Source organism: Coregonus clupeaformis, unplaced genomic scaffold (assembly GCF_020615455.1).
Source record: "Coregonus clupeaformis isolate EN_2021a unplaced genomic scaffold, ASM2061545v1 scaf1135, whole genome shotgun sequence".
In the NCBI taxonomy this organism is placed as follows: domain Eukaryota; kingdom Metazoa; phylum Chordata; class Actinopteri; order Salmoniformes; family Salmonidae; genus Coregonus; species Coregonus clupeaformis.
Window position 1 is genome coordinate 87,357 of NW_025534589.1, and position 26,587 is coordinate 113,943.

The following is a 26,587-nucleotide window of genomic DNA, read 5'->3' on the forward strand; positions in this document are numbered from 1 at the left end:
AAACCTTTAATAGCCTTTATCTCCATAATGTACAGGTAGGCCTATGGCTTTGAAAGATGATTAGGCCTAGACATGCTAATACAGTAACTATTATGCCACATATAGGCCAGTCTATCTTTCAGTAAGGTCATTGGTTTGAAACCCTCTGGCCATTTGCTGACAGGAGTAGGCTACCAGGAAGAGAAGTTGCTAAATGAGCCAGTCATGTAGGCCATCTCAGCACTTTGCAATCTCTGCCCTCTGACATTTTACCTCAATCCCACAAACTAATTGGATAGTTGTGCCAAGCCAAGGGTTTGTTCAGTATGTGAACCCTACACCATTGGATTACCAATTAATGGCTGGTAAAGTGTACGGTACAGCTATCAGCACTATCGCATGTGTTGGGTGTGCGTGTTGATGTTTTGCATTGGGTATGAATGTCGAAGGCAATCCATGTTTGGATGTTTTTATTTGGATGTTTTGCTTTCTATTTTTGATGAATGGCTCTGGTGCACACAGTTGTTCCTTCCTCTAGCATTGGAAAGTAATTGTAAGACTGCATGGTGACACTGCCAAATGATGACACATTGTAGCCCTATGTTGGGAACAAAATTGATTTTGCCTGTGCCAAACCAACTACAGAACTGACCTAATACGGTCCACGTACTCATAGGACCTACATTAGTAGATTTACTGTAGACCTAAACTTAGTCTGCTTTTGAGTTCAGCTCCATGCACAAGCTAACAGGGCATTGTTCATCTGATCACTAAGTGATTGACCAAGCGTAAGCTGAATAATTAACAAGTGCATTGGAAGAATTTCCCAGGCGTCCATGCTGTAACTGGGTCACCGCCAAACGCCCAGCAAGCCCACACACACACACACACACACACACACACTGTCTGGTCTGGGAAGCTGCTAACTATGAAAACAATCACTGAGTGATCCTGTTCAATGGAAATCGCCAATCACCCCTCACACAGTGACAGACTAAACCTCTAGGGGCTGGTGTGACAGGGCGTATTTCACGCTCCTGTTCTGACTGTGCTGTTGTTGGGTTGTTGGAAGTCATTGTTATGCCACCATTAACAGCTAGTACATGCTTGGCTCCCTCAGTTCACCTAGTTCACTCACTAAAAGCATTTTTTAGATAGAAATAGTCTCAAAATAGGCCAAATAGTAACTCTAACTATTTAGGTGACCAGAAATGATTAGCTAAATATTCAGCATTAGTCCTTGATTTAGTGTAAATACACCATTGTTAACAGCACGAGGGACACTCAATAACTATTTGGCCAACTTAATGTAAAGTGAAAGCAAAAAGCGCACTTCATTCTTGATTACACACTATTTCAGTTTGTGTGAGACAAAGGTTTACTGAAGTCCCCTCCGAAGTCACCACCTTTGGCTGGCTTCTGGTGTCAAAACGACCCAAGCTCTGCTCTCAAGTCTCTCTGGAGATATACTAGGTCCTGTCCTCTCGATATGGCAAATCCTCTTTTACAGGATCTGTCAATCAAGGGAATAACAAGATAATGGAATGGAATGGAAAGCAAGCACACACTAGGGTTGCACGCACTTACATGGTTCGATGAATGTTGCCATACAATTTGATATGCCTATACTTGTTTATCTGAATGAAGTATGGAGCATGGCATGTTTATTCAATCAGGGATGTACAGAATGTAGACTTGTAGGTAGATAGATAGATAGATGGATAGCTTCATACTTTATTAAACTACCCCACAAGGGGAAATTCAGTAGAAGTATTTTGTTGTTGGCATGCATATCATCAGGCTTCTACCTCCTGACTCTTCTCCTCTCTCCATGTTGTGCAGAGCCCACAGGGTAGCTGTGGTTAGCCATGGAGGATGGGAAGCCAGTGTGGGCACCCCACCCCACCAATGGATTTCAACTGGGCATGATCGTGGACATTGGAGCTGACGCCCTTACCATCGAACCACTCAACCAGAAGGGCAAGGTCAGTCAGACTCGGCACAGTTTAGAACACGTGTCAAACCCATTCCATGGAGGGCCGAGTGTATGCAGGTTTTGGCTTCTCCCTTGTACTTGATTGATCAATTAAGGTCATTGATTATTTAGGAACTCCCCTCACCTGGTTGTCGAGGTCTTAATTGGACACACATTGAAAGGAAATGACAAAAAACAGCATGTACTTGGACTCAGCCCTCCATGGAATGAGTTTTACACCCGCGGTTTAGAATTTGTCTGCTAATGTTTTGTATAACATACACGTCACACAATCACTCCATCTTGCTCTCTCTCTCCACACATGTCCAGAGTTATTATTGGGTCAGTAGGTGAATAATGTAATATTGTATTTAGGTCTGTGAAGATACCAGTATCGCAATATTTGTTCCATGGCAAAAATGAAAACACGAAGCAGACAAAACTCTTTGGTCCGTTAACCTGCTGTATGAAAAATAATGTGTGCTATAGCTTGGAAAATAAATAAATGTGACTGGATGACAACATAATGTTTGTTTCCAACGTTCGGGCTGTTTTCCTAAAGAAGTTAAATCCGCTTCATGTCTTGTTTCCTTGCCACGACACTAACGAGTATCATGATACTGGTATCGTCCCGGCCCTAATCGTAATGCTAACCTCTGACCCTAGGTTCATTACAAGAGCTGAATTTGCTACCACATGATGGTACCAGTGTGGGTTAGATTCTGGGCTGGTACACTGCAGCATGTTCCCCTTTCAGAAAGCACTTGACCTGAATTACAGAGAGATGTTTAAACAGATATGAGAAATGTACGAGTATGTAAAACAGCCCTTCGCTGTATCAGTCTCACTAACAGAGGCAATCAATAAGTCATGTGAGCAGCAGCATCATCAGAAGGTGTGGTGATTGGGTTACCTGCCGGGAAAGACTATTAGTGGAAAAAGAGCCACCTGATGCTCTATGCCTTAGGTCACTCCCCAGTGCATTGCTTTCACTGAATGAGTTCAACCAAAGCATGAGTGTAAATTGCTAGCTAACAGCGTGGTTAGTTAGCTAACAGTTTGATGTGAGTCAAATAAATTGCATATCTGATTCAAATCTAATTTTTTTCTCCTGTAGTCTGAACATCCAAAAAGCAAATGGAATCAGATATTTCAAGCCACCTTCGTAGGTGGTTTGAAATAAGATACAAATCTGATTCCTGGCCTTGCAACTTGTCTGAACGGTCAAATCTGATTTATTTACCCTCAAGTGGTTTTTAGAATAATATTTGGCGTATCTTGTTGCTTGCTAGCTACTCTGTCAGTTTTGAAAAGAACATGTGGTAGCCAACTAGCTTGTTCATTGTTTACAAATAAATTACTGAATGTTCTAGAAAGCTAAACAGTTGACTGCTGTGGCTAGCCAAAAAGGACTCGTTTTGAATGTTGGATCATCTTATGCTTTGTGGCTTTAAAAGTGTTCTTACACTGATTTTGAACATTCAAAGTAACTGGGAAACGTCCATGGCAGGCATTGTTGTCACCTTAGCTTGCTACATAACTTATGAGTGATAGGAAGCACCAACACCAATCAGCCTAAACCACTGCACACACACCCATTGTTACAATGACAACTAGTGTAGCCATGTCAGCAAATGACTACTGTCTGAACACACACACATCCGATTTGGTCAATTGTAATATACTGTTTGGACAGTCAGTATTCCAGTATTTTGAGCGTTAAAAGGGAAGGTTCACCCATTCTGAATGTTATATTGTTTTTGTGCATCTCTGTGTGATGTTCTATCGATTCCCAGGGTCATTTAATGTTTTCATGTGTATCTGATAGTCCCCATAAAATATCAAAAGGAAGTTTGTTCTGAAGGGAACATTTGTTAGTTTTTTTAAACATGTATTTAACCCTATATTTTTGGCATTAAACAGTCTCCATATATACAGTGCATTCGGAAAGTATTCAGACCCCTTCACGTTTTCCACATTTTGTTACGTTACAGCCATATTCTAAAATGGATGAAATTGTTTTTTTCCCTCATCAATCTACACACAATACCCCATAAAATGACGTAAATGTAAATGTAATAATCTGTCCTGAGTGGCGCAGTGGTCTAAGGCACTGCATCGCAGTGCTAACTGTGCCACTAGATCCTGGTTCGAATCCAGGCTCTGTCGCAGCCGGCAGCGACCGGGAGACTCATGGGCGGCGCACAATTGGCCCAGCGTCGTTCAGGGTAGGGGAGGGAATGGCCGGCAGGGATGTAGCTTAGTTGATAGAGCATGGCGTTTGCAACGCCAGGGTTGTGGGTTCGATTCCCACGGGGGGCCAGTATAAAAAAAATATGTATTCACTAACTGTAAGTCGCTCTGGATAAGAGCGTCTGCTAAATGACGTAAATGTAAATGTAATAACAAAGTAAAAACTGGTTTTTAGAACTTTGTGCAAATGTATGAAGAAAAAAAACACGGAAATATCACATTTACATAAGTATTCCGACCCTTTACTCAGTACTTTGTTGAAGCACCTTTGGCAGCGATTACAGCCTCAAGTCTTCTTTGGTATGACGCAGCAAGCTTGGCACACCTGTATTTGGGGAGTTTCTCCCATTCTTCTCTGCAGATCCTCTCACGCTCTGTCAGGTTGGATGGGGAGCGTCACTGCACAGCTGTTTTCAGGTCTCTCCAGAGATGTTTGATCGGGTTCAAGTCCGGGCTCTGGCTGGTCACTCAAGGACATTCAGAGACTTGTCGCGAAGCCACTCTTGTGTTGTCTTAACTGTGTGCTTAGGGTCGTTGTCCTGTTGGAAGCTGAACCTTCGCCCCAGTCTGAGGTCCTGATTGCAGGTTTTCATCAAGGATCTCTGTACTTTTCTCCGTTCATCTTTCCCTCGATCCTGACTAGTCTCCCAGTCCCTGCTGCTGAAAAACGTCCCCACAGCATGATGCTGCCACCATAATGATTCACCGTAGGGATGGTATTGGCCAGGTGATGAGCGGTGCCTGGTTTCCTCCAGACGTGACGCATGGATTCAGGCCAAAGAGTTCAATTTTGGTTTCATCAGACCAGAGAATCTTGTTTCTCATGGTCTGAGAGTCCTTTAGGTGCCTTTTGGCAAACTCCAAGCGGGCTGTCATGTGCCTTTGACTGAGGAGTGGCTTCTGTCTGGCTACTCTACCATAAAGGCCTGATTGTTGGAGTGCTGCAGAGACAGTTGTCCTCCTGGAAGGTTCTCCCATCTCCACAGAGGAACTCTGGAGCTCTGTCAGAGTGACCATCAGGTTCTTGGCCCTTCTCCACCGATTGCTCAGTTTGGCCGGGAGGTGGTTCCAAACTTCTTCCCTATTAGCATGAATGAGGCCACTGTGTTCTTGGGGACCTTCAATGCTGCAGAAATGTTTTGGTACCCTTCCACAGATCTGTGCCTCGACACAATCCTGTCTCAGAGCTCTACGGACAATTCCTTCGACCTCATGGCTTGGTTTTTGCTCTGTGTAATGATGTCATGTCATAGTATTGTGAGGACAGAGGTAGAGTTACGAGATAAGTGGTTTGGGGTCATAAAGTCTACATTCCTTATGTCAAGGTAGATTAGTGATGTTTAGGATAGCATGAGTGATGGGCAGGATAGTGACTTGGGGTAAAGAGTGATGAACATCAAAGACAGGGAGTGCCCATGGAGACTTACCAGATGTATGCTAGGAAGAGGGTAACAGAAGGAATATAAGGTAGAGTGTTTCCTTTGTTCAAGTTAGTTCGTAACACCAAGGGCAAAGCTCTGGTCATTGTTGTAACGAACCCAGTACCGATCATTAAACATTTGCATTAACTGTCTACAAAGTGTCTAAGTATATCCTTGCATCCTTGATTCTTTGATACCCGAGAAACTCATCATAACACTCTGACATGAACTATCAACTGTGGGACCTTATTTAGACAGGTGTGTGCCTTTTCAAAATCACGTCCAATCAATTGAATTTACCACAGGTGGACGCCAATCAAGTTGTAGAAACATCTCAAGGATGATCAATGGAAACAGGATGCACCTGAGTTCAATTTCGTGTCTCATAGCAAAGGGTCTGAATACTTATGTAAATAAGGTATTTCTGGGGGGTTTTGTCTAAAAACTGTTTTCAGTTTGTCATTATGGGGTATTGTGTGTAGATTGATGAGGGAAAAAAATTATTTAATTCATTTTAGAAGAAGGCTGTAACATAACAAAATGTAGAAAAAGTGAAGGCGTCTGAATACTTTCTCGAATGCACTGTAATTTCATTCATTTTTTCAACTGGTACCTGGGGACCTTCAGACGAGTCTTGTGAGGCCTGTGGGCGTGCTAGAGCAAAACATGTACATGTTCGTGAGAGGTTTAGTGTGTAGCCCAAACGGTTCGGACGCTAGATCGGCTGTACCGACTTCATATGAGTCTCCTGACACTTGTGGAGGTCATTGAGCAAAACGGAGAACATCATCGTGTTTGTGAGAGTCTCCTCTTTCCATAGAGGGGTTTGTAGGCCATAGTTTGTAGGCCAAACCGTTCGGAGGCTACAGACGATTTTGTGATGAGTGATTTATCATATATATCTCTAGCTTAAACTGACAGATTTATATGGGGATTTTTTTATGATGCTAATTAGATTTCCACGGGGGCGCGGAAATTGGCTGTAGGGGCTTTTAAGGCCTGCAGTATGAACAGGGCTTTAGTACCCTCCCTGTTTACTCTTTATCATTAACCAGAAACCATTATTAACTGGTTAACAGCAAAACAGGCCCAGAACCAGTCACTAAGGGATACAGGGCCTAATCGACCAACTTTCACTGCTCACTTCAGCTCATTCAACCACAGCTCTGCCTGTGACCCTCTGTCAGAGCAGGGCTAGAGCATCCTGGCATGTCTTGTTAATGGGGAGTATTGCACCCATTGTTGTTGGGGCTGGCAGCTCTTTATTCGCCGCGGCACACAAAGCTCATTCTGTTTTTGCCTACATGCTATTTGTGCCAGTGGGGTAAGCAGCTCAGACACACACACACACACACACACACACCTATACATACGTAGAGCTCATAAAATGAACTGGGCAGGAGTGTGTTTAGGCCTGTCACAGTGTGTATAGGGTGTCGTGAATATGTAAATGCACGGCTGGGTTCCCACAGTAACAGTACAGAGCCAAGTCTGAGCTCATATTGCTATCCAGGACACACACGCACGCACGCACGCACACACACAGCTCGTATCCTGTTTCCCTCCCACTAAATTATTCATCAGCCTGCCATGTCCCTGCACTTGTTTCTCGCACAAGCAGCTTGTCCCTTTCAATTTATAGTGCCTTCAGAAAGTGTTCATATACCTTGATTTTGTTGTTACAGCCGGAATTCAAATTTGATTAAATTGATTTATTTTCTCACCCATCAACACACAATACCCCATAATGACAAAGTGATAACATGTTTAGATTTTTTTGGGAAAATGTATGGGAAATGAAATTACAGATCTAATTTACATAAGTATTCACACCCTGAGTCAATACTTTGTAGAAGCACCTTTTGCGGCGGTTTCAGCTGTGAGTCTTTATGGGTAGGTCTCTAAGAGCTTTGCACACCTGGATTGTACAATATTTGCCCATTTATTCTTTAAAAAATTATTCTTGATTTTTATGCCAATTTTAAGTCAAAACCGTAACTAGGCCACTCAGGAACATTCAATGTCGTTTTGGTAAGCAACTCCAGTGTAGATTTGGCCATGTGTTTTAGGTTATTGTCCTGCTGAATGGTGAATTCGTCTCCCAGTGTCTGTTGGAAAGCAGACTGAACCAGGTTTTCTTCTAGGATTTTGCCTGTGCTTATAGCTTTATTCAGTTTCTTTTTATCCTAAAAAAACTTCCTCATCCTTGCCGATGACAAGCATATCCATAACATGATGGAGCCACCACAATGCTTGAAAATATGAAGTTGGACTCAGTGATTGTGTTGGATTTACATTTACATTTTACATTTTAGTCATTTAGCAGACACTCTTATCCAGAGCGACTTACAGTTAGTGAGTGCATACATTATTTTTATTAAATGTTTCATACTGCCCCCCCCCGGGAATCGAACCCACAACCCTGGCGTTGCAAACGCCATGCTCTACCAACTGAGCTACATCCCTGCCGGCCATTCCCTCCCCTACCCTGGACGATGCTGGGCCAATTGTGCGCTGCCCCATGGGTCTCCCGGTCGCGGCTGGCTACGACAGAGCCTGGATTCGAACCAGGATCTCTAGTGGCACAGCCTTAGACCACTGCGCCACTCGGGAGATTTGCGCCAAACATTATTATTTTTGTATTCAGGACAAAGACTTCATTTCTTTGCCGTATTTTGCAGTATTAAGTGCCTTGTTGCAAACAGGATGCATGTTTTTGAATATTTTTATTCTGTACTGGCATTTAGGTTAGTATCGTGCTGTAAACTACAATGTTGTTGATCCATCCTCAGTTTTCTCATATCACAACCATTAAACTCTGTAACTGTTTTAAAATCACCATTGGCCTTATGGTGAAATCCCTGAGCAGTTTCCTTCCTCGCCGGCAACTGAGTTAGGAAAGACGCCTGTATTTTTTTTTTAGCAGGGTTTCCATTAGGAAAATGTGGCACCGGACAACGTGACCGGGAAGATTTAAATTTACCGGCCATTTCAGAAATTGACCGGACCCATATGAATTGGGTGCATAACCCATTAGGGTGTCTACCCACGGTGCTTAGAATGACAGAAACCACATTTAGATTATGGTAATGTATCTTAACAGAATATGCAACTCATGTAATGAAGCAGCCAATAAAAAGTCATTTGAAAAAATTTGCCAAAATGCAATTAGTGGGAAAACACCATTCTAAACAGCGCACCTGGGAAAAAAAAAAAACATTCTTAACAGCGCACCTAATAGCGTGTGACAGAGATGAAAATCTCTGTTAGAAACATAGAAAGAGGGGGAATCTAAAGATGCATCAACTAGGATGGGTTGCTAATATGACTAGGATTGTGCTTTTGGCTTCTGGACAACGAAAGAAAGTTGATATGAAAAGCAATAGAACAAGAAAGAAATGGCATTGTGGTGGGTCCAATAGGGAAGTAAATGGAAATACATTTGCAAAAATTACAGTACCAGTGAGAAGTTTGGACACAGCTACTCATTCAAGGGTTTTTCTTTATTTTTACATTTTCTTACATTTTAGAATAATAGTGAAGACATCAAAACTATGAAATAACACATATGGAATCATGTAGTAACCAAAAAAGTGTTAAACAAAATGAAAATATATTTTTATATTTGAGATTCTTCAAATAGCCACCCTTTGCCTTGATGACAGCTTTGCACACTCTTGGCATTCTCTCAACCAGCTTGAGATGTTGAGATGTCTCTGTCCTGATAATGTTGAAGGAGTGCGCGCACCTGAATACCCTTAAAAGTACGTGGCCTTCTCTGTGGAAATGTAGGAAAGTGTTTTTTTTTAACATCTATTGCCAATGATAAAATATTAAAACAATAGTTCTTCAGAATAAGCTATTTGAAAAATCTTTCCAACAATCTTCCCCTTGATAATCACCAATCCCCGGTGTGAAAGAGCAATGGAAGTTATAGGCCTAGTGCTGTATTGGCCTATAGGCTATGAGTTCCATGCGCTCATTTCTTTAGCCTCCATTGGATCACGGTGTATAAACGAGGCTGGTGATCTCACATTAGTTGACTTTTAACTTTTCTGATTTTAATTGAGATTTTTCTGATTAACCACGCACAATGATTTTGAGAAACAAAAACGTTATTATTGAAATGTTCCATGAAAATAATAACTGGCACACAGAACGGTAGAAATTATAGGATCAATTGTAAGCTTCCCCAAACTTGAAACTCACGCGCTGCTTATGAAGTCTTTATAAAATAATTGCCTCCATGGTCAGATTTTGCCTATTGGCTTTTTTGAAGCAAGATAAGACATGCCTCAAAATATGAAATAAAGCATTCAGGTTTCAAACAATTTAAGTATGTTTTCAAAATGCATACTGCCTCCAGCTCACATTGTGAACTGGTGGGTGACACGCTGATAGCCTGTTGCCTGCACCTGAATGGTGAATAGGAGGCGTGCTTCAATTACCAGTTGAGAAATAAAAATTCTAGCTCTTTTTAATCGTGTACCAAAACTGTTAACACGCGATTGCATTTAGAATTGTTGAGCAATGGCCTCCCGAGTAGCGCAGCGGTTTAAGACACCGCAGTGCTTAAGGTGTCACTACAGATCTGGGTTCGATCCCGGGCTGTGTCGCAGCTGGCCATGACCGGGAGAACCATGAGGCAACGTACAATTGGCCCAGCGTCGTCCAGGTTAGGGGAGGGTTTGGCCGGCCGGGATGTCCTTGTCCCATCGCGTTCTAGCGACTCCTTGCGGCGGGACGGGCGCTTGCACGCTGACTCGGTCGCCAGTTGTATGGTGTTTCCTCCGACACATTGGTGTGGCTGGCTTCCGGGTTAAGCCAGCAGTGTGTCAAGAAGCAGTGCGGCTTGGCAGGGTTGTGTTTCGGTGGATGCATGGCTCTCGACCTTCGCCTCTCCCGAGTCCGTACGGGAGTTGCAGCGATGGGACAAGACTGTAACTACCAATTGGCTATCACAAAATTGGGGAGAAAATGGGTAAAAATAAATAAATAAAATAATTGTTGAACAATTAATGGGTTTATAAAAGCACGTTTTACTCCAGTAGCAACCAGCTGAGGAGCTGCAGGAGAAATCCTGCTCAAAATAGGCTCTGGATGCTGTGCGCGTGTCAGAGTTTTGTTGGATTAAAGAGATACATGATGATTACTGAAAATACACACAGGCAAATTTAATTCCACCAAATTATGCTAATTAACCTATAGACCGATAAGCATGACGGTCTAATGTATTTCCATCGACTGGTATTTCCATCAATGAATAAAAAGCAACTGTTTTATTTATCGGCTTAAACATTTTTTATAATCGGGACTGGGTGTATTGATACACCATCCAAAGCCTAATTAATAACTTCACCATGCTCAAAGGGATTATATTCAGCGTCTGCTTTTTTTTTTTTTTTGCACATCTACCAATCGGTGCCCTTCTTTGCGAGGCATTGAAAAACCTCTGTGGTCTTTGTGGTTAAATCTGTGCTTGAAATTCACTACTCGATTAAGGGACCTTATTAGTGTTGAAAGGGGTTGACTCAAGACATTTCAGCTTTACATTTATTAATTTAAAAATGTTTCTACAAACAAAATTCCACTTTGACATTATGGGATATTGTGTGTAGATCAGTGACACACAATCTCAATTTAATATATTTTTTTATTCAGGCTGTAACACAACACAATGTGGAAAAAGCAATATGAATACTTTTTGAAGGCACTGTATTGCCATTACCTCGGACTCTGTATAGTAGTGGGTGAATATCAGACTTGACAACAACCACTCAAACATTAATTTGTGTTAGTATGTAAATGCTATGCCAATGAAGGAATATAAAATATATACAGTGCCTTTCAAAAGTATTCATCCCCCTTGGCGTTTTTCCTATTTTGTTGCATTACAACCTGTAATTTAAATGGATTTTTATTTGGTTTCATGTAATGGACATACACAAAATAGTCCAAATTGGTGAAGTGAAATAAAAAAAATAACTTGTTTCAAAAAATTCTAAAAAATAAATAACGGAAAAGTGGTGCGTGCATATGTATTCAACCCCTTTGCTATGAAGCCCCTAAATAAGATCTGGTGCAACCAGTTACCTTCAGAAGTCACATAATTAGTTAAATAAAGTCCACCTGTGTGCAATCTAAGTGTCACATGATCTGTCACATGATCTCAGTGTATATATACACCTGTTCTGAAAGGCCAAAGTGTCTGCAACACCACTAAGCAAGGGGCACCACCAAGCAAGCGGCACCATGAAGACCAAGGAGCTCTCCAGACAGGTCAGGGACAAAGTTGTGGAGAAGTACAGATCAAGTTTGGGTTATAAAAAAATATCAGAAACTTTGAACATCCCACGGAGCACCATTAAATCCATTATTAAGAAATTGAAAGAATATGGCACCACAACAAACTTGCCAAGAGAGGGCCGCCCACCAAAACTCACGGACCAGGCAAGGAGGGCATTAAGGCAGGTAGGGCGGCAGGTAGCTTAGCGGTTAAGAGCGTTGTGCCAGTAACCGAAAGGTCGCTGGTTCTAATCCCCGAGCCGACTAGGTGAAAAATCTGTCGATATGCCCTTGAACAAGGCACTTAACCCTAATTGCTCCTGTAAGTCGCTCTGGATAAGAGTGTCTGCTAAATGACCAATTTATTATTATTATTATTATTTATTATTAATCAGAGAGGCAACAAAGAGACCAACGATAACCCTGAAGGAGCTGCAAAGCTCCAGTGCGGAGATTGGAGTATCTGTCCATAGGACCACTTTAAGCCGTACAATCCACAGAGCTGGGCTTTACAGAAGAGTGGCCAGAAAAAAAATCATTGCTTAAAGAAAAAAATAAGCAAACATGTTTGGTGTTCGCCAAAAGGCATGTGGGAGACTCCCAAAACATATGGAAGAAGGTACTCTGGTCAGATGAGACAAAAATTGAGCTTTTTGGCCATCAAGGAAAACGCTATGTCTGGCGCAAACCCAACACCTCTCATCATGCTGTGGGGATGTTTTTCATCGGCAGGGACTGGGAAACTGGTCAGAATTGAAGGAATTACGGATGGCGCTAAATACAGGGAATTCTGGAGGGAAACCTGTTTTAGTCTTCCAGAGATTTGAGACTGGGACGGAGGTTCACCTTCCAGCAGGACAATGACCCTAAGCATACTGCTAAAGCAACACTCGAGTGGTTTAAGGGGAAACATTTAAATGTCTTGGAATGGCCTAGTCAAAGCCCAGACCTCAATCTAATTGAGAATCTGTGTTATGACTTAAAGATTGCTGTACACCAGCGGAACCCATCCAACTTGAAGGAGCTGGAGCAGTTTTGCCTTGAAGAATGGGCAAAAATCCCAGTGGCTAGATGTGCCAAGCTTATAGAGAGAAACCCCAAGAGACTTGCAGCTGTAATTGCTGCAAAAGGTAGCTCTACAAAGTATTGACTTTGGGGGGGTGAATAGTTGTCTGTTTTTTTGTCTTATTTCTTGTTTGTTTCACAAGAAAAAATATTTTTCAATATCTTCAAAGTGGTAGGCATGTTGTGTAAATCAAATGATACAAAACCCCCAAAAATCCATTTTAATTCCAGGTTGTAAGGCAACACAATAGGAATAATGCCAAGGGCGGTGAATACCCCTTCACTTTTTCCACATTTTGTTACGTTACACACACCTTATTCTAAAATGGATTAAATGCCGTAGGTCACTTCCCAGTGCATTGCTTTCACTGAATGAGTCCAACCAAGCCTGAGTGTATATAGCTAGCTAACAGTGTGGGTAGTTAACTAACTCTTAAGCCTGGTTCACATTGGCAGTTTTGAAGTGAGTCAAATAAAAAACAATTGCATATCTGATTCAAATCTTAATTATTTTTTCAGTCTGAACAGCCAAAAAGCAAATGGAATTAGATATTTCCAGCCACCTTCGTAGGTGGTTTGAAATAAGATACAAATCTGATTCCTGGCCATGCGACTTATCCTAAAATGGATAAAACATTTTTTTAAAGAAATACCTTATTTACATAAGTATTCAGACCCTTTGCTAAGAGCCTCGAAATTGAGCTCAGGTGCATCCGGTTTCCGTTGATCATCCTTGAGATGTTTGTACAACTTGATTGGAGTCCACCTGTGGTAAATTCAATTGATTGGACATGATTTGGAAAGGCACACACCTGTCTATATAAGGTCCCACAGTTGACAGTTCATGTCAGAGCAAAAACCAAGCCATGAGGTTGAAGGAATTGTCTGTAGAGCACTGAGGCAGGATTGTGTCGGCACAGATCTGGGGATAAGTACCAAAAAATTTCTGCAGCATTGAAGGTCCCCAAGAACACAGTGGCCTCCATCATTCTTAAATGGAAGAAGTTTGGAACCACCAAGACTCTTCCTAGAGCTGGCCAAACAGCAATCGGGGGAGAAGGGCCTTGGTCAGGGAGGTGACCAAGAACCTGATGGTCACTCTGACAAAGCTCCAGAGTTCCTCTGTGGAGATGGGAGAACCTTCCAGAAAGACAACCATCTCTGCAGCACTCCACCAATCAGGCCTTTATGGTAGAGTGGCCAGACGCAAGCCACTCCTCAGTAAAAGGCACTTGACAGCCCGCTTGGAGTTTGCCAAAAGGCACCTAAAGGACTCTCAGACCACGATAAACAAGATTTTCTGGTCTGATGAAACCAAGATTGAACTCTTTGGCCTGAATGCCAAGCGTCACGTCTGGAGGAAACCAGGCACCGCTCATCACCTGGCCAAAACCATCCCTACGGTGAAGCATGGTGGTGGCAGCATCATGCTGTGGAGATGTTTTTCAGTGGCAGGGACTGGGAGTCTAGTCAGGATCAAGGGAAATATGAATTGAGCTAGAGAGAGATCCATGATGAAAACCTGCTCAGGACCTCAGACTGGGGTGAAGGTTCACCTTCCAACAGGACAACGATCCTAAGCACACAGCCAAGACAACGCAGGAGTGGCTTCGGGACAAGTCTTTGAATGTCCTTGAGTGGCCCAGCCAGAGCCTGGACTTGAACTCGATCGAACATCTCTGGAGAGACCTGAAAATAGCTGTGCAGCAACGCTCCCCATCCAACCTGACAGAACTTGAGAGGATCTGCAGAGAACAGGGAGAAAGGTGCCAAGGGTACCTTCAACAAAGTACTGAGTAAAGGGTCTGAATAATTATGTAAATATGATTTTTTCTAAAACCAGTTTTTCCTTTGTCATTATGGAGTATTTTGTGTAGACTTAATCAATTTTAGAATAAGGCTATAACGTAACATCTGACTACTTTCCGAATGCACTGTATGTATGGAGAATGTTTAATGCCAAAATTATGGTGTTATATATATATATATATATATATATATATATATATATATATATGCATATATATATGTATATATATATATATATATATATATATATATGTATATGTTTCATGATCTTTCTTATATCTCTCAGATATAGGAGAGATACTTCAGAACAAACTTCCTTTTGATATTATTTTGGGACTATCAGATACACATGAAAACTTGAAGTGACCCAGGGAATTGATTGAACAACTTAGTGTAGGCTGATTGGTGGTGGTGCTCGTGCTTCCTATCACTCATAAGTTATGTAGCAAGCTCAGGTGACAACAATGCCTTCCATGAACGTTTCCCTGTTGCTTTGAATGTTCAAAATCATAGGGTAAGAACACTTTTAAAGCCTAATAGCATAAGATGATCCAAAATTTCAAAACAAGTCCTTTTTGGCTAGCCACAGCAGTCAACTGTTTAGCTTTCTAGCAGGTTCAGTAATTTTTTTGTAAACAATGAACAAGCTAGTTGGCTACCACATGTTTTTTTCAAAACTGTCAGAGTAGCTAGCAAGCAACAAGATATGCCAAAATATTAGTCACAAATAAATCAGATTTGACCGTTCAGACAAGTCGCATGGCCAGGAATCAGATTTGTATCTTATTTCAAACCACCTACGAAGGTGGCTTGAAATATCTGATTCCATTTGCTTTTTGGCTGTGCAGACTGAAAAGAAAATTACGATTTGAATCAGATATGTAAATGTTTTTTATTTGAGTCACTTCAAACTGCCAATGTGAACCAGGCTTAAGAGTTAGCTAACTAACCCCGCTGTTAGCTAGCTATATACACTCAGGCTTTGGTTGGACTCATTCAGTGAAAGCAATGCACTGGGAAGTGACCTACGGCATTTAATCCATTTTAAAATAAGGCTTGTGTAACGTAACAAAATGGAAAAAGTGAAGGGGTCTGAATACATTTACATTTACATTTTAGTCATTTAGCAGACGCTCTTATCCAGAGCGACTTACAGTTAGTGAATGCATATTTTTTTATACTGGCCCCCCGTGGGAATCGAACCCACAACCCTGGCGTTGCAAACGCCATGCTCTATCAACTGAGCTACATCCCTGCCGGCCATTCCCTCCCCTACCCTGGACAACGCTGGGCCAATTGTGCGCCGCCCATGAGTCTCCCGGTCGCGGCCGGCTGCGACAGAGCCTGGATTCGAACCAGGATCTCTAGTGGCACAGTTAGCACTGCGATGCAGTGCCTTAGACCACTGCGCCACTCAGGAATACTTTCCGAATGCACTGTGTGTGTGTGTGTGTGTGTGTGTGTGTGTGTGTGTGTGTGTGTGTGTGTGTGTGTGTGTGTGTGTGTGTGTGTGTGTGTGTGTGTGTGTGTGTGTGTGTGTGTGTGTGTGTGTGTGTGTGTGTGTGTGTATCCTTCCTAAGTTGAAGTAGAACATGTTCAGCGGGCCCTTATGAGACATAAATAAATGGTCTGGCTCTTAATATACCACTACTGGTGGAGGACTTCTCATGATAATGTTTATATGGTGTAAATGTTTATAACAGAAGTGCTTTTGATGTTGCAGACCTTTCTGGCTTCTATGAACCAAGTGTTCCCTGCTGAGGAGGATGTCAACAAACATATGGAGGACAACTGTAAGTTCACACTCACTACTTTTTTCTATCCTCAAGTTGGCTTGACTGATATGGACGTTATGTTGGTGTATGTAACTTAATGTGCAGATGTTTTTAAAGACATGCTCTGGTACTTTGGCGACTAAGGTTTTTTTTTTTTTAAACCTCCCGCTTTGGGCTGGAGGTGTCAATGTGTAGTTCATACATGCATAATCTACGAGTAGAATTACTGTCTTACCTCAATTAGCCACGAATTCCCTAGTTTTAAAGCAACTGTTTTCTTGAAGCTGTGCAGTGCCATTTTCTCTACGTTTCCCCACACATGGGCCAGCCCACTAGCACTTGAAGTTCTAGCCACTGAGCTTCAGCCCCTCGCATTTGAGTGACAGCTAGCAAGAGGCCTGCCCAGCATTATCCAATGAGGTTGCAGGGCAGGCCTACCGGCTCAGTGGACACAGCAGAGAGAGCGCGGGCAATGACGTGGTGTACGTACAGTATCTGCACATATGTGACGTACTAAGCAATTTTTGGGGACCACTTCTGGCTTGTGAGTGCTACTTTCATAACTACTGGCTAAAAAGTACCGGAGAATCTCTTTAAAGGATGCTTTCTCATGAGTGACTGTTTTTTTCTCTTTCAGGTTCTCTTATGTACCTGAATGAAGGCACACTCTTAAACAACGTCCGAGTGCGGTATAGTAAAGACAAGATTTATGTAAGATGTCCTCATCTCATTACAAATCAATTGTAGATTAATCCTAGGCCTTTAAGATAGACCATTCTCTTCCTGTAAGATACATCTGGTGGTCATACGCCTAGTTGTGAAATTCAGATGCTCTAGCTCTGGGGTGTCAAACTTATTACATGGAGGGCCGAGGATTATGTTTTTTCCTTTCAATTAAGCCATAGACAACCAGGTGAGGGGAGTTCTTTACTAATTAGTGACCTTAATTTATCAATCAAGTATAAGGGAGGAGGGAAAACCCGCAGATACTTGGCCCTCCATGGAATGAGTTTGGCACGTGTGCTCTAGCTCACGTGATGATTAAAAATTTGACTTTTTGCTACGCAGACTTATGTGGCCAACATCTTGATTGCGGTGAACCCTTACTATGACATCCCCAAACTGTACGCTCCAGAGACCATCAAGTCTTATCAGGGCCGGTCCCTGGGCACTCTACCTCCTCACGTCTACGCTATCGGTGAGGGCGCACCTCTCTATTACATCAATGGCCGCTATACTGCCTGGTTACTGGTCATAAATGCAGTGTTTTTAAATGTAAAGCAATGGCAACATTTGACATACATTTGAATAAAGCCTAGGACTATGTTATGTGAAAGTGTTGCCAAAGCATCAGATCCATTACTTGATTGATGATGTCTTTTTTTTGTCTTTCTGTCTTTCAGCGGACAAGGCTTACCGGGACATGAGGGTGCTGAAGATTAGCCAGTCTATCATAGTGTCTGGAGAATCTGGGGCCGGGAAGACCGAAAACACAAAGTTTGTCCTCAGGTCTGGCCTAAAAGACTACTGACTACTATGATATTGTTAGTTATTACAGACAACCTTAGAAATATTAAAGATAGACTGAGGGAGATGACGTTGCATGCACGAAGAAAACAATGGGTCAATTTCCGCCACAATTAAGTGTTGTAGCGCGAGACTAAACATCTCAGCTGTTTTGGTCCTGTAGCTATCACGTTGAAGCAGCGTGAAGCGCACCCTTGCGTATGCACAGTAACTCTGTGTGACTGTGTGAGAGCGAAGTCTTGCATCGCGCTCATCTCAATATCTGCAGTGCTGTTCATTGCAACTTCATCTAGTTGATTCTACCTTTAACCAAACTTACCATGTTTAGGGCTTGACATTCAGTTACATTTGTCAGTGAAACACCTTGCCAGTGCCCGCTGAAAGCTACTGGACCGATTGGAAAAACTAAAAACAATACTGTCCCAGGACAAAATCTAACAGGAAAGGCGTAATTCAATATCAGGTGATTTTATATTTAATTTGCGGGCTGAGCAAGTAACCTATAGCCTCCAGACACAAATAATTACATTTTAACTTGACAATATCATATTTACATTGATTGATAAAATAAAACCTTTGCGCAATCTCAAAACGCTGTTATTGTTAGCGATTTTGAACAGTCAGCAGGCTATAGTTGTAGGGCTGAATATAATCTCTTATCTTTTGCTAAATTCAGTTTTCCTGGTTTTGTTTTTCCAGGATTCCTAGTTTTTTCAGGATTTCTAACAAGTCCACATCAATGCTTAAACCACATCAGGAGACCATTTTTTTTACTGGTCAATAGACGTTGAGAAGTGTTTCCTAGTACCTACCCTACCGCTGTCCTTATGCTCCACATGACAACCAGTTGAGAGCTGTGCGCTCTTGCCCGACAGATTTTCCCCTCAAAATAGGCAATGTGTGTGGGTGCTCGTGTGATAAATAATCTACATAACTAATAGCTTTAGTAATCAATTATTATGTAGCCTAGATTGAAAATAGCATTATTCCAATATTTGTAGCACTGGCACAAGCAGGCCACTGACGTGGATGATTGACTGACCCAGAGGGTTTCCTAAACCTCCCCGGGCCAGCGGGCAGCCCTGTATGTCGATCCCTGATGTTGTGTAATGACGTTGGTCGTCAATGCATAAGCCATGTTTTCTGTAATATCACTCATCTCCAAAGTAGGGCTGTCAAACGATGTTCAAAAAAATAATGGAGTTAATCGCAGGATTTGCTAACTAATCACGATTCATCGCAAATTCTGGATTTGCTCAAATTGAGCTGTAATTTAAGTATTACAAGAATATTGACGTTAGAAAAATCTGGTAAATTGATAAAGTACACTTTCTTTAACCTCGATGTCAACTTGGTTTGACATTGCATTGTTTTTAGCTGTATAGATTATGCATTTTGGATGTTTTCAGTGTATTTTGAACGATTTCAGACAATGCGATTAATCACACACAAAAAAAATTGTCCACTAAAATTACAAAACGTTAACTCGAGTTAATAGCCCTAGTCCAAAGATTAACGTCATATACTGTAGCATCATTGTTAGTCTTCATCTGACTTTCATCCTATAGATATTTAACAACATCATACGGAACGGGTCAAGATATTGATGAGAGAATTGTTCAAGGTAGGATTTAACAAATAACTTCACCAATAACTTCCAAATCGTACTTTGACCATCCATAGTTGAAGAGATCCCAATACTTATTTTGTGCCTGTACATTTCAGCAAACCCCCTGCTTGAGGCCTTTGGAAACGCCAAGACAGTCAGGAATAACAACAGCAGTCGTTTTGGGAAATTTGTGGAAATCCACTTTAATGAAAAGGTTAGCCATCATGTTCTGTGGCTAATGCAATTTCAGCCTAATAAGGAATTTCTGTTTTTTGGTCAATTTTATTGTTGCTTCATTGGCCCACATTTGTGTGTGTGTGTAACAGAATAAAGTGGTAGGTGGCTTCGTGTCCCACTACCTGCTGGAGAAGTCAAGGATCTGCATGCAGAGTAAAGAGGAGAGGAACTACCACATCTTCTACAGGCTGTGTGCCGGAGCCTCTGAGGACATCAGACAGAGGCTGCACCTTGACTCCCCTGACAGCTTCAGGGTCAGTGGTACACACACACTATACATACACAAGCTGGCATACTGTACAATCTAGAGGGTGACCTGTGGATTAATGTGGAGTGTAACTAGAGCGCGTCAAGTCTTTCGATACCAGGTTGAGAGGATGGAAGGATGAGTAGTTTCAAAGAATGCTGCAAATAGCACTCGCGTGTGAATGCCCTGTTTCCCATGCTTGACTGGGTTCTTTGCGAGAGAGAGATCCTGTGTTCCTCTCCCTACCTAATGAAGCAACACAGATCCTCCTGGGAAATTCTACCACCATGATGCAAATTGTATCAATGGGAAAATTCCATTGACTCGTCAGTCGTATCGTTGGTGAAAATGTTCCACTGTGTTCTGTTTTAGTTGGACATTTTCCACCAACATTTTCCCCTTTTGACATAATCTTGCTGCCAAGTGCTAAAATGTAAAATGTAAGTGGTGTGAAAGTATTCATAGACAACAATGAGTCTTTCGATTATGTCCACAACTGAACCAGATATAGGCATACCTCTGTTCAGAAATGTAAATATATTCTCTATATGACCACTAGATGTCATGTGTGTTATATCTAATAAACAAAAGCCTCTTACTTGTATTTGAAGGTGGAGAGATTCTGCACACCTACTTAGTATTTGTTAGGCATTTCTCAGTTTCAGCTGTGCCCCCAGTGAAACTAAGCTCACCTTGGTGAACTTGGTATTTGTAATGTAATCATAATTATAAACAGTATTCTAGAACCAACACCCTCACTAAAGGTGTTAGGGTATGACCTAAATTAGTTGGTTCATTTCACCTGCGCTCTAAACAACACTATAATAACACTAATATAATAATATGCCATTTAGCAGACGCTTTTATCCAAATCGACTTAGTCATGCGTGCATACTTTTTATTTAAATGTATTTAACCACTCATACCCTTATACGGGTTGAAAATTACAAATTTGGACACTGATAAGCGCCTAAATTGGAACGCAGTGGCTGTACAGTAACATGCTATACATGACGTCAGAGCACAGGGTCTCCGCTTCACAGCGCTGTATGGGTTTTGACTGACAGCCGTTCTGAACTTGTGCACCAAGTATGACAGGAAGTTGCCCCCATCCCTCCCACTAATTGGGCAACTTTTGCAAATGTTTTGTTGTCTGAGTAAGGGAAATTCTGTAAGTTACGAGGACTCAATGTATTTTGAAAGAGGACGTGATGATTATAATAATTACCGCTTTGATGTTATACATGCAAGCCAAGCACCCGTGAGTTCAAATGTCCACTTCACATTTCCATATTGTAAAACTCACATCAAATCAAATGTTATTTGTCATATGCGCCGAATACAACAGGTGTAGACCTTAGTGAAATGCTCACTTACAAGCCCTTAACCAACAATGCAGTTTTAAGAAAAAATTGATACGTTTAAAAAAATAAAAATAAAGAAGAAATAATGAAAGAGCAGCAGTAAAATAACAGTAGCGAGGCTATATACAGGGTGTACTAGTACAGAGTCAATGTGCGGGCACACAGGTTAGTCGAGGTAATTGAGGTAATATGTACATGTAGGTATAGTTAAAGTGACTATGCATAGATAATAAACAGAGAGTAGCAGCAGCGTAAAAGAGTGGGTGGGTGGGGGGGACAATGCAAATAGTCCGGGTAGCCATTTGATTAACTGTTTAGGAGTCTTATGGCTTGGGGGTAGAATCTGTTAAGAAGCCTTTTGGACCTAGACTTGGCGCTCCGGTACCGCTTGTCGTGCGGTAGCAGAGAGAACAGTCTATGACTAGGGGGGCTGAAGCACGCACCCCTGAGGGGCCCCCGTGTTGAGGATCAGCGTGGCAGATGTGTTGTTACCTACCCTAATCACCTGGGGGTGGCCCATCAGGAAGTCCAGGATCTAGTTGCAGACGGAGGTGTTTAGTCCCAGGGTCCTTAGTTTAGTGATGCGTTTTGAGGGCACTATGGTGTTGAACGTTGAGCTGTAGTCAATGAATAGCATTCTCACATAGGTGTTCCTTTTGTCCAGGTGGGAAAGGGCAGTGTGGAGTGCAGTAGAGATTGCATTATCTGTGGATCTGTTGGGCCGGTATGCAAATTGGAGTGGGTCTAGGGTTTCTGGGATAATGGTGTTGATGTGAGCCATGACCAGCCTTTCAAAGCACTTCATGGCTACATACGTGAGTGCTACGGGTCTGTAGTCATTTAGGCAGGTTACCTTAGTGTTCTTGGGCACAGGGACTATGGTGGTCTGCTTGAAACATGTTGGTATTACAGACTCAGTCAGGGACAGGTTGAAAATGAAGACACTTGCAAGTTGGTCAGCGCATGCTCGGAGTACACGTCCTGGTAATCCGTCTGGCCATGCGGCCTTGTGAATGTTGACCTTGTGATGTCACGAGAGGCTGTGTCCTGGAGGGACGTTACATCCCCCTGAGGTGGCTGCAAACCCAGACAGCTATGGCTCCATCTGCTGGTATGGTCGGGAACTCCACCCCTCTATGGCCAATCTTCCCACGCAGCTGAAACAAATGAGGAGCTGATGAGCTGAAGGTTTGGGAAGGGAAGAGACACAGTCTCCAACCTGGGCTCTCTGGAGGACAAGAGTGCTGCACGTCCACTTCCATGAGGAATATAAGGATTTGGAGATACTTACCTTTGGGAAATACTCACCTTTGGATATATGCACCTGTGGGAAATACGTGAGAGAGATTTGGAAGGACTTTTTGCTGGGTTGGCCACGTTGGCCAGCTGCAACGTGGACTACAGTAAGGCTGGGGAAAAGTTATCTGAGCGAGTGAGAATTATGATTTTGGATGTGGAAGAGACATCCCTGAACTGTTAACCCTTAAAGAGCCACAAGAGAACAGAATTTTGTTATATTTTCGTTAATTTCCCAAGACCTATAATAAAATCCTTGTTTTGTTTGAACCTTGTCTCCTTGCACTACTTGAGCAACCCCGCTGAAAGCTGTGTAGCCTCTCGTGACGTCACAGATGGTGGAGAATAACGGGCACGCTCTCAGCGTTAATAGTGCATGTCAGAGGAGGATACCGAGGTTTGATCACCCAGTTTTCCAAGTTGGCCGTAGGCTCCCCGCCGACTGAAATGGAGGACATATTGAAAGCCCTTGTTGCTGGCCAGCAAGCCCAGATGCAAGCAAACGTGGCTCTCTTGGAGGAGCAAAAGAAAGCCAACCTTCTGAAGGCAGAGGAATTGCAGTTGCAGAGACAGAGGGTTGTCCAAAATACCCGCCCAATAAAGGCAAGTGACTTTATATCTAAGATGGGAGCTACCGATGACATTGAGGCATACCTGCATGCATTTGAGGCCACGGCCACTAGGGAAGCCTGGCCCAAGCAACAGTGGGTTGGTCTGTTAGGCCCCCTTTCTAACCGGGAATCGCTGAATGCTGTCCGGGACCTGGGCCCTGACCAGGTTACTGACTATGATGCCCTGAAGTCTGAGATCCTCAGCAGATATGGACTCACAAAGTTTGGTATGGCCCAGCGCTTTCACAGCTGGACCTTCCAACCAGACCAACCTCCTCGGGCGCAGATGCATGAACTTGTCCGACCGCAAGGAAATGGCTGGATCCGCAGAGGAATACAGCAGCGGCGGGTGGTGGAGGCGTTGTGGTGGATCGTTACCTACGCCCCTGCCTTATGAGGCAAAACGGTTCATCAGTCAACAGGCCTTGACCACGGCTGATCTGACCGTGGAAGCTGTGGAAAAGTACCAGGCCACAGCGGAGATGCTGAATGCTTCCCGAAAAGACCCCAGGAGTGCGGCCCCACCACAAATGGGAAGAACCCGTCCAAAGGACTCCGGTCTCGAACCCAGCCACGTCAGGACTTATCCCGGCTCCAGGGGGAGCCAGAAACCAGGCGGGTCCAAGAAGAGTACACCAGGAGGGGGAAACTCGACAGTGTTACCGGTGTGGGGAGATGGGACATATCTCCTGGCAGTGTGGGAAACCAGCCGATGAACCTATGCCCACTGCGCGAGTCCTCCAGCTCAGCACCCACACACCGTTTTTGCCTCGCTCTTGGGAGTCGTAGATGGCGGCCCAGATCGACCCCCCACCTGCCCGGTAACTGTGAATCACCATGATGTGGAGGCCTTACTGGATTCTGGGCACGGGCCACCCTGGTGCTTAAGGATTTGGTGGGCCCAACGTGTCTGACCCCGGGGAAAGTCCTCCCAGTTTCCTGTGTCCATGGGGACACCAGAGAATACCCCATTACTGAACTTACAATGACCAGCACACGGGGAACCATACACACGACGGCGGGGGTGGTTGATTCCCTCCCCGTCCCTGTCCTAATTGGACGAGACTGCCCAGCCTTTTACCCACTCTGGAGAGAGTCTCAGGAGAGGATAACCCGAGTACCTCGGAAACGGAGAGGCAAGACTCATCCTGGGAAGGCTCCGGTGCAATCCTCCGGATTACTCACTCCCGCCCGGGCTCTGATAGGGATGGCAGGTGCCCAGACCGACACAGAGACGGAGCTACAGAATCTGGACAAAGAACTGTCTGGTCTGAAGGGGACCGCTGAGAGGTATCGTTTGTTAAAGCAACAGTTAGACATGAAGACAGAAGAGGTTAGATATCCTCCAGGCTAAACTCCAACAGAGCTCCTTCCTAAGCAACAGGAGGAGCTGGAGAGGCTGCGCAGGACCATCGAGGAGTGTGAGGAGACCCTGCGCAGGAGTAAGGAGGTCCAGAAGAAGGCAGAGGAGAGTACAAGGTGTTGGAGAACAAGATGAAGAATGCGGAGGCAGAGAGAGAGAAGGAACTGAAAGCTGCTCAACAGAAGCTAAACTCTGCTAAAACCAAGGCTGATGCTTTCAGTAAGAAACTCAAGGAGAGACAACAGGAGGCTGAGTCCCTGGTCCTAGAGTTGGAGGAGTTGAAGAGAGAGCAGTCTGGCAAGCACCACGGCAATGCGGACGTCCTCTCCGGCGTGATGCCTTCTTCGCTGCCTTTACCCGACGAGGACGTCGGTCCCGAGGAGGGGGATGTGTGATGTCACGAGAGGCTGTGTCCTGGAGGGACGTTACATCCCCCTGAGGTGGCTGCAAACCCAGACAGCTATGGCTCCATCTGCTGGTATGGTCGGGAACTCCACCCCTCTATGGCCAATCTTCCCACGCAGCTGAAACAAATGAGGAGCTGATGAGCTGAAGGTTTGGGAAGGGAAGAGACACAGTCTCCAACCTGGGCTCTCTGGAGGACAAGAGTGCTGCACGTCCACTTCCATGAGGAATATAAGGATTTGGAGATACTTACCTTTGGGAAATACTCACCTTTGGATATATGCACCTGTGGAAATACGTGAGAGACATTTGGAAGGACTTGGTTTGCCTGGGTTGGCCACTAGCTGCAACGTGGACTACAGTAAGGCTGGGGAAAAGTTATCTGAGCGAGTGAGAATTATGATTTTGGATGTGGAAGAGACATCCCTGAACTGTTAACCCTTAAAGAGCCACAAGAGAACAGAATTTTGTTATATTTTCGTTAATTTCCCAAGACCTATAATAAAATCCTTGTTTTGTTTGAACCTTGTCTCCTTGCACTACTTGAGCAACCCCGCTGAAAGCTGTGTAGCCTCTCGTGACGTCACAACCTGTTTAAAGGTCTCACATTGGCTATGGAGAGCGTGATCACACAGTCGTCTAGAACAGCTGATGCTCTCATGCATGCTTCAGTGTTGCTTGCCTCGAAACGAGTATAGAAGTAGTTTAGCTCGTCTGGTAGGCTCGTGTCACTGGGCAGCTTGCATCTGTGCTTCTCTTTGTAGTTGTGATAGTTTGCAAGCCTTGCCACATCCGACGAGCATCGGAGCCGGTGTAGTACAATTCAATCTTAGTCCTGTATTGACGCTTTGCCTGTTTGATGGTTCGTCGGAGGGCATTGCGGGATTTCTTATAAGAGTCCAGGTTAGAGTCCCGCTCCTTGAAAGCGGCAGCTCTACCCTTTATCTCAGTGTGGATGTTGCTTGTAATCCATGGCTTCTGGTTGGGGTATGTACGTATGGTCACTGTGGATGACGACGTCATCGATGCACTTATTGATGAAGCCAGTGACTGATGTGGTGTACTCCTCAATGCCATTGGAAGATCCCGGAACATATTCCAGTCTGTGCTAGCAAAACAGTCCTGTAGCTTAGCATCTGCGTCATCTGACCACTTCTTTATTGACTGAGTCACTGGTGCTTCCTGCTTTCGTTTTTGCTTGTAAGCAGGAATCAGGAGGATAGAATTATGGTCAGATTTGCCAAATAAAGGATGAGGGAGAGCTTTGTACTCGTCTCTGTGTGTAGAGTAAAGGTGGTCTAGTTTTTTTTTTTCTCTGGTTGAACATTTAACATGCAGGTAGAAATTAGGTAAAACAGATTTAAGT

The 26,587-nt window shown here is 43.5% G+C and overlaps 1 protein-coding gene across 4 annotated transcripts in view; it reads left to right on the forward strand.

The window, feature by feature from the left end:
• Window positions 1-26,587, forward strand: part of LOC121545102 (unconventional myosin-VI) — a 97,661-nt gene that overhangs the window by 12,285 nt on the left and 58,789 nt on the right. For all 4 annotated transcript variants that reach the window (XR_006659342.1, XM_041855494.2, XM_045217586.1 and 1 more), the window contains exons 2-9: window positions 1,822-1,964; window positions 16,511-16,580; window positions 17,200-17,273; window positions 17,631-17,760; window positions 17,966-18,071; window positions 19,658-19,713; window positions 19,815-19,912; window positions 20,025-20,189. Coding sequence is in view for 3 of the 4 variants with exons in the window: in XM_041855494.2 (XP_041711428.2) it covers window positions 1,848-1,964; window positions 16,511-16,580; window positions 17,200-17,273; window positions 17,631-17,760; window positions 17,966-18,071; window positions 19,658-19,713; window positions 19,815-19,912; window positions 20,025-20,189 (816 nt within the window). In the remaining variant the exon portion in view is untranslated. The remainder of the gene's footprint in view (window positions 1-1,821; window positions 1,965-16,510; window positions 16,581-17,199; window positions 17,274-17,630; window positions 17,761-17,965; window positions 18,072-19,657; window positions 19,714-19,814; window positions 19,913-20,024; window positions 20,190-26,587) is intronic.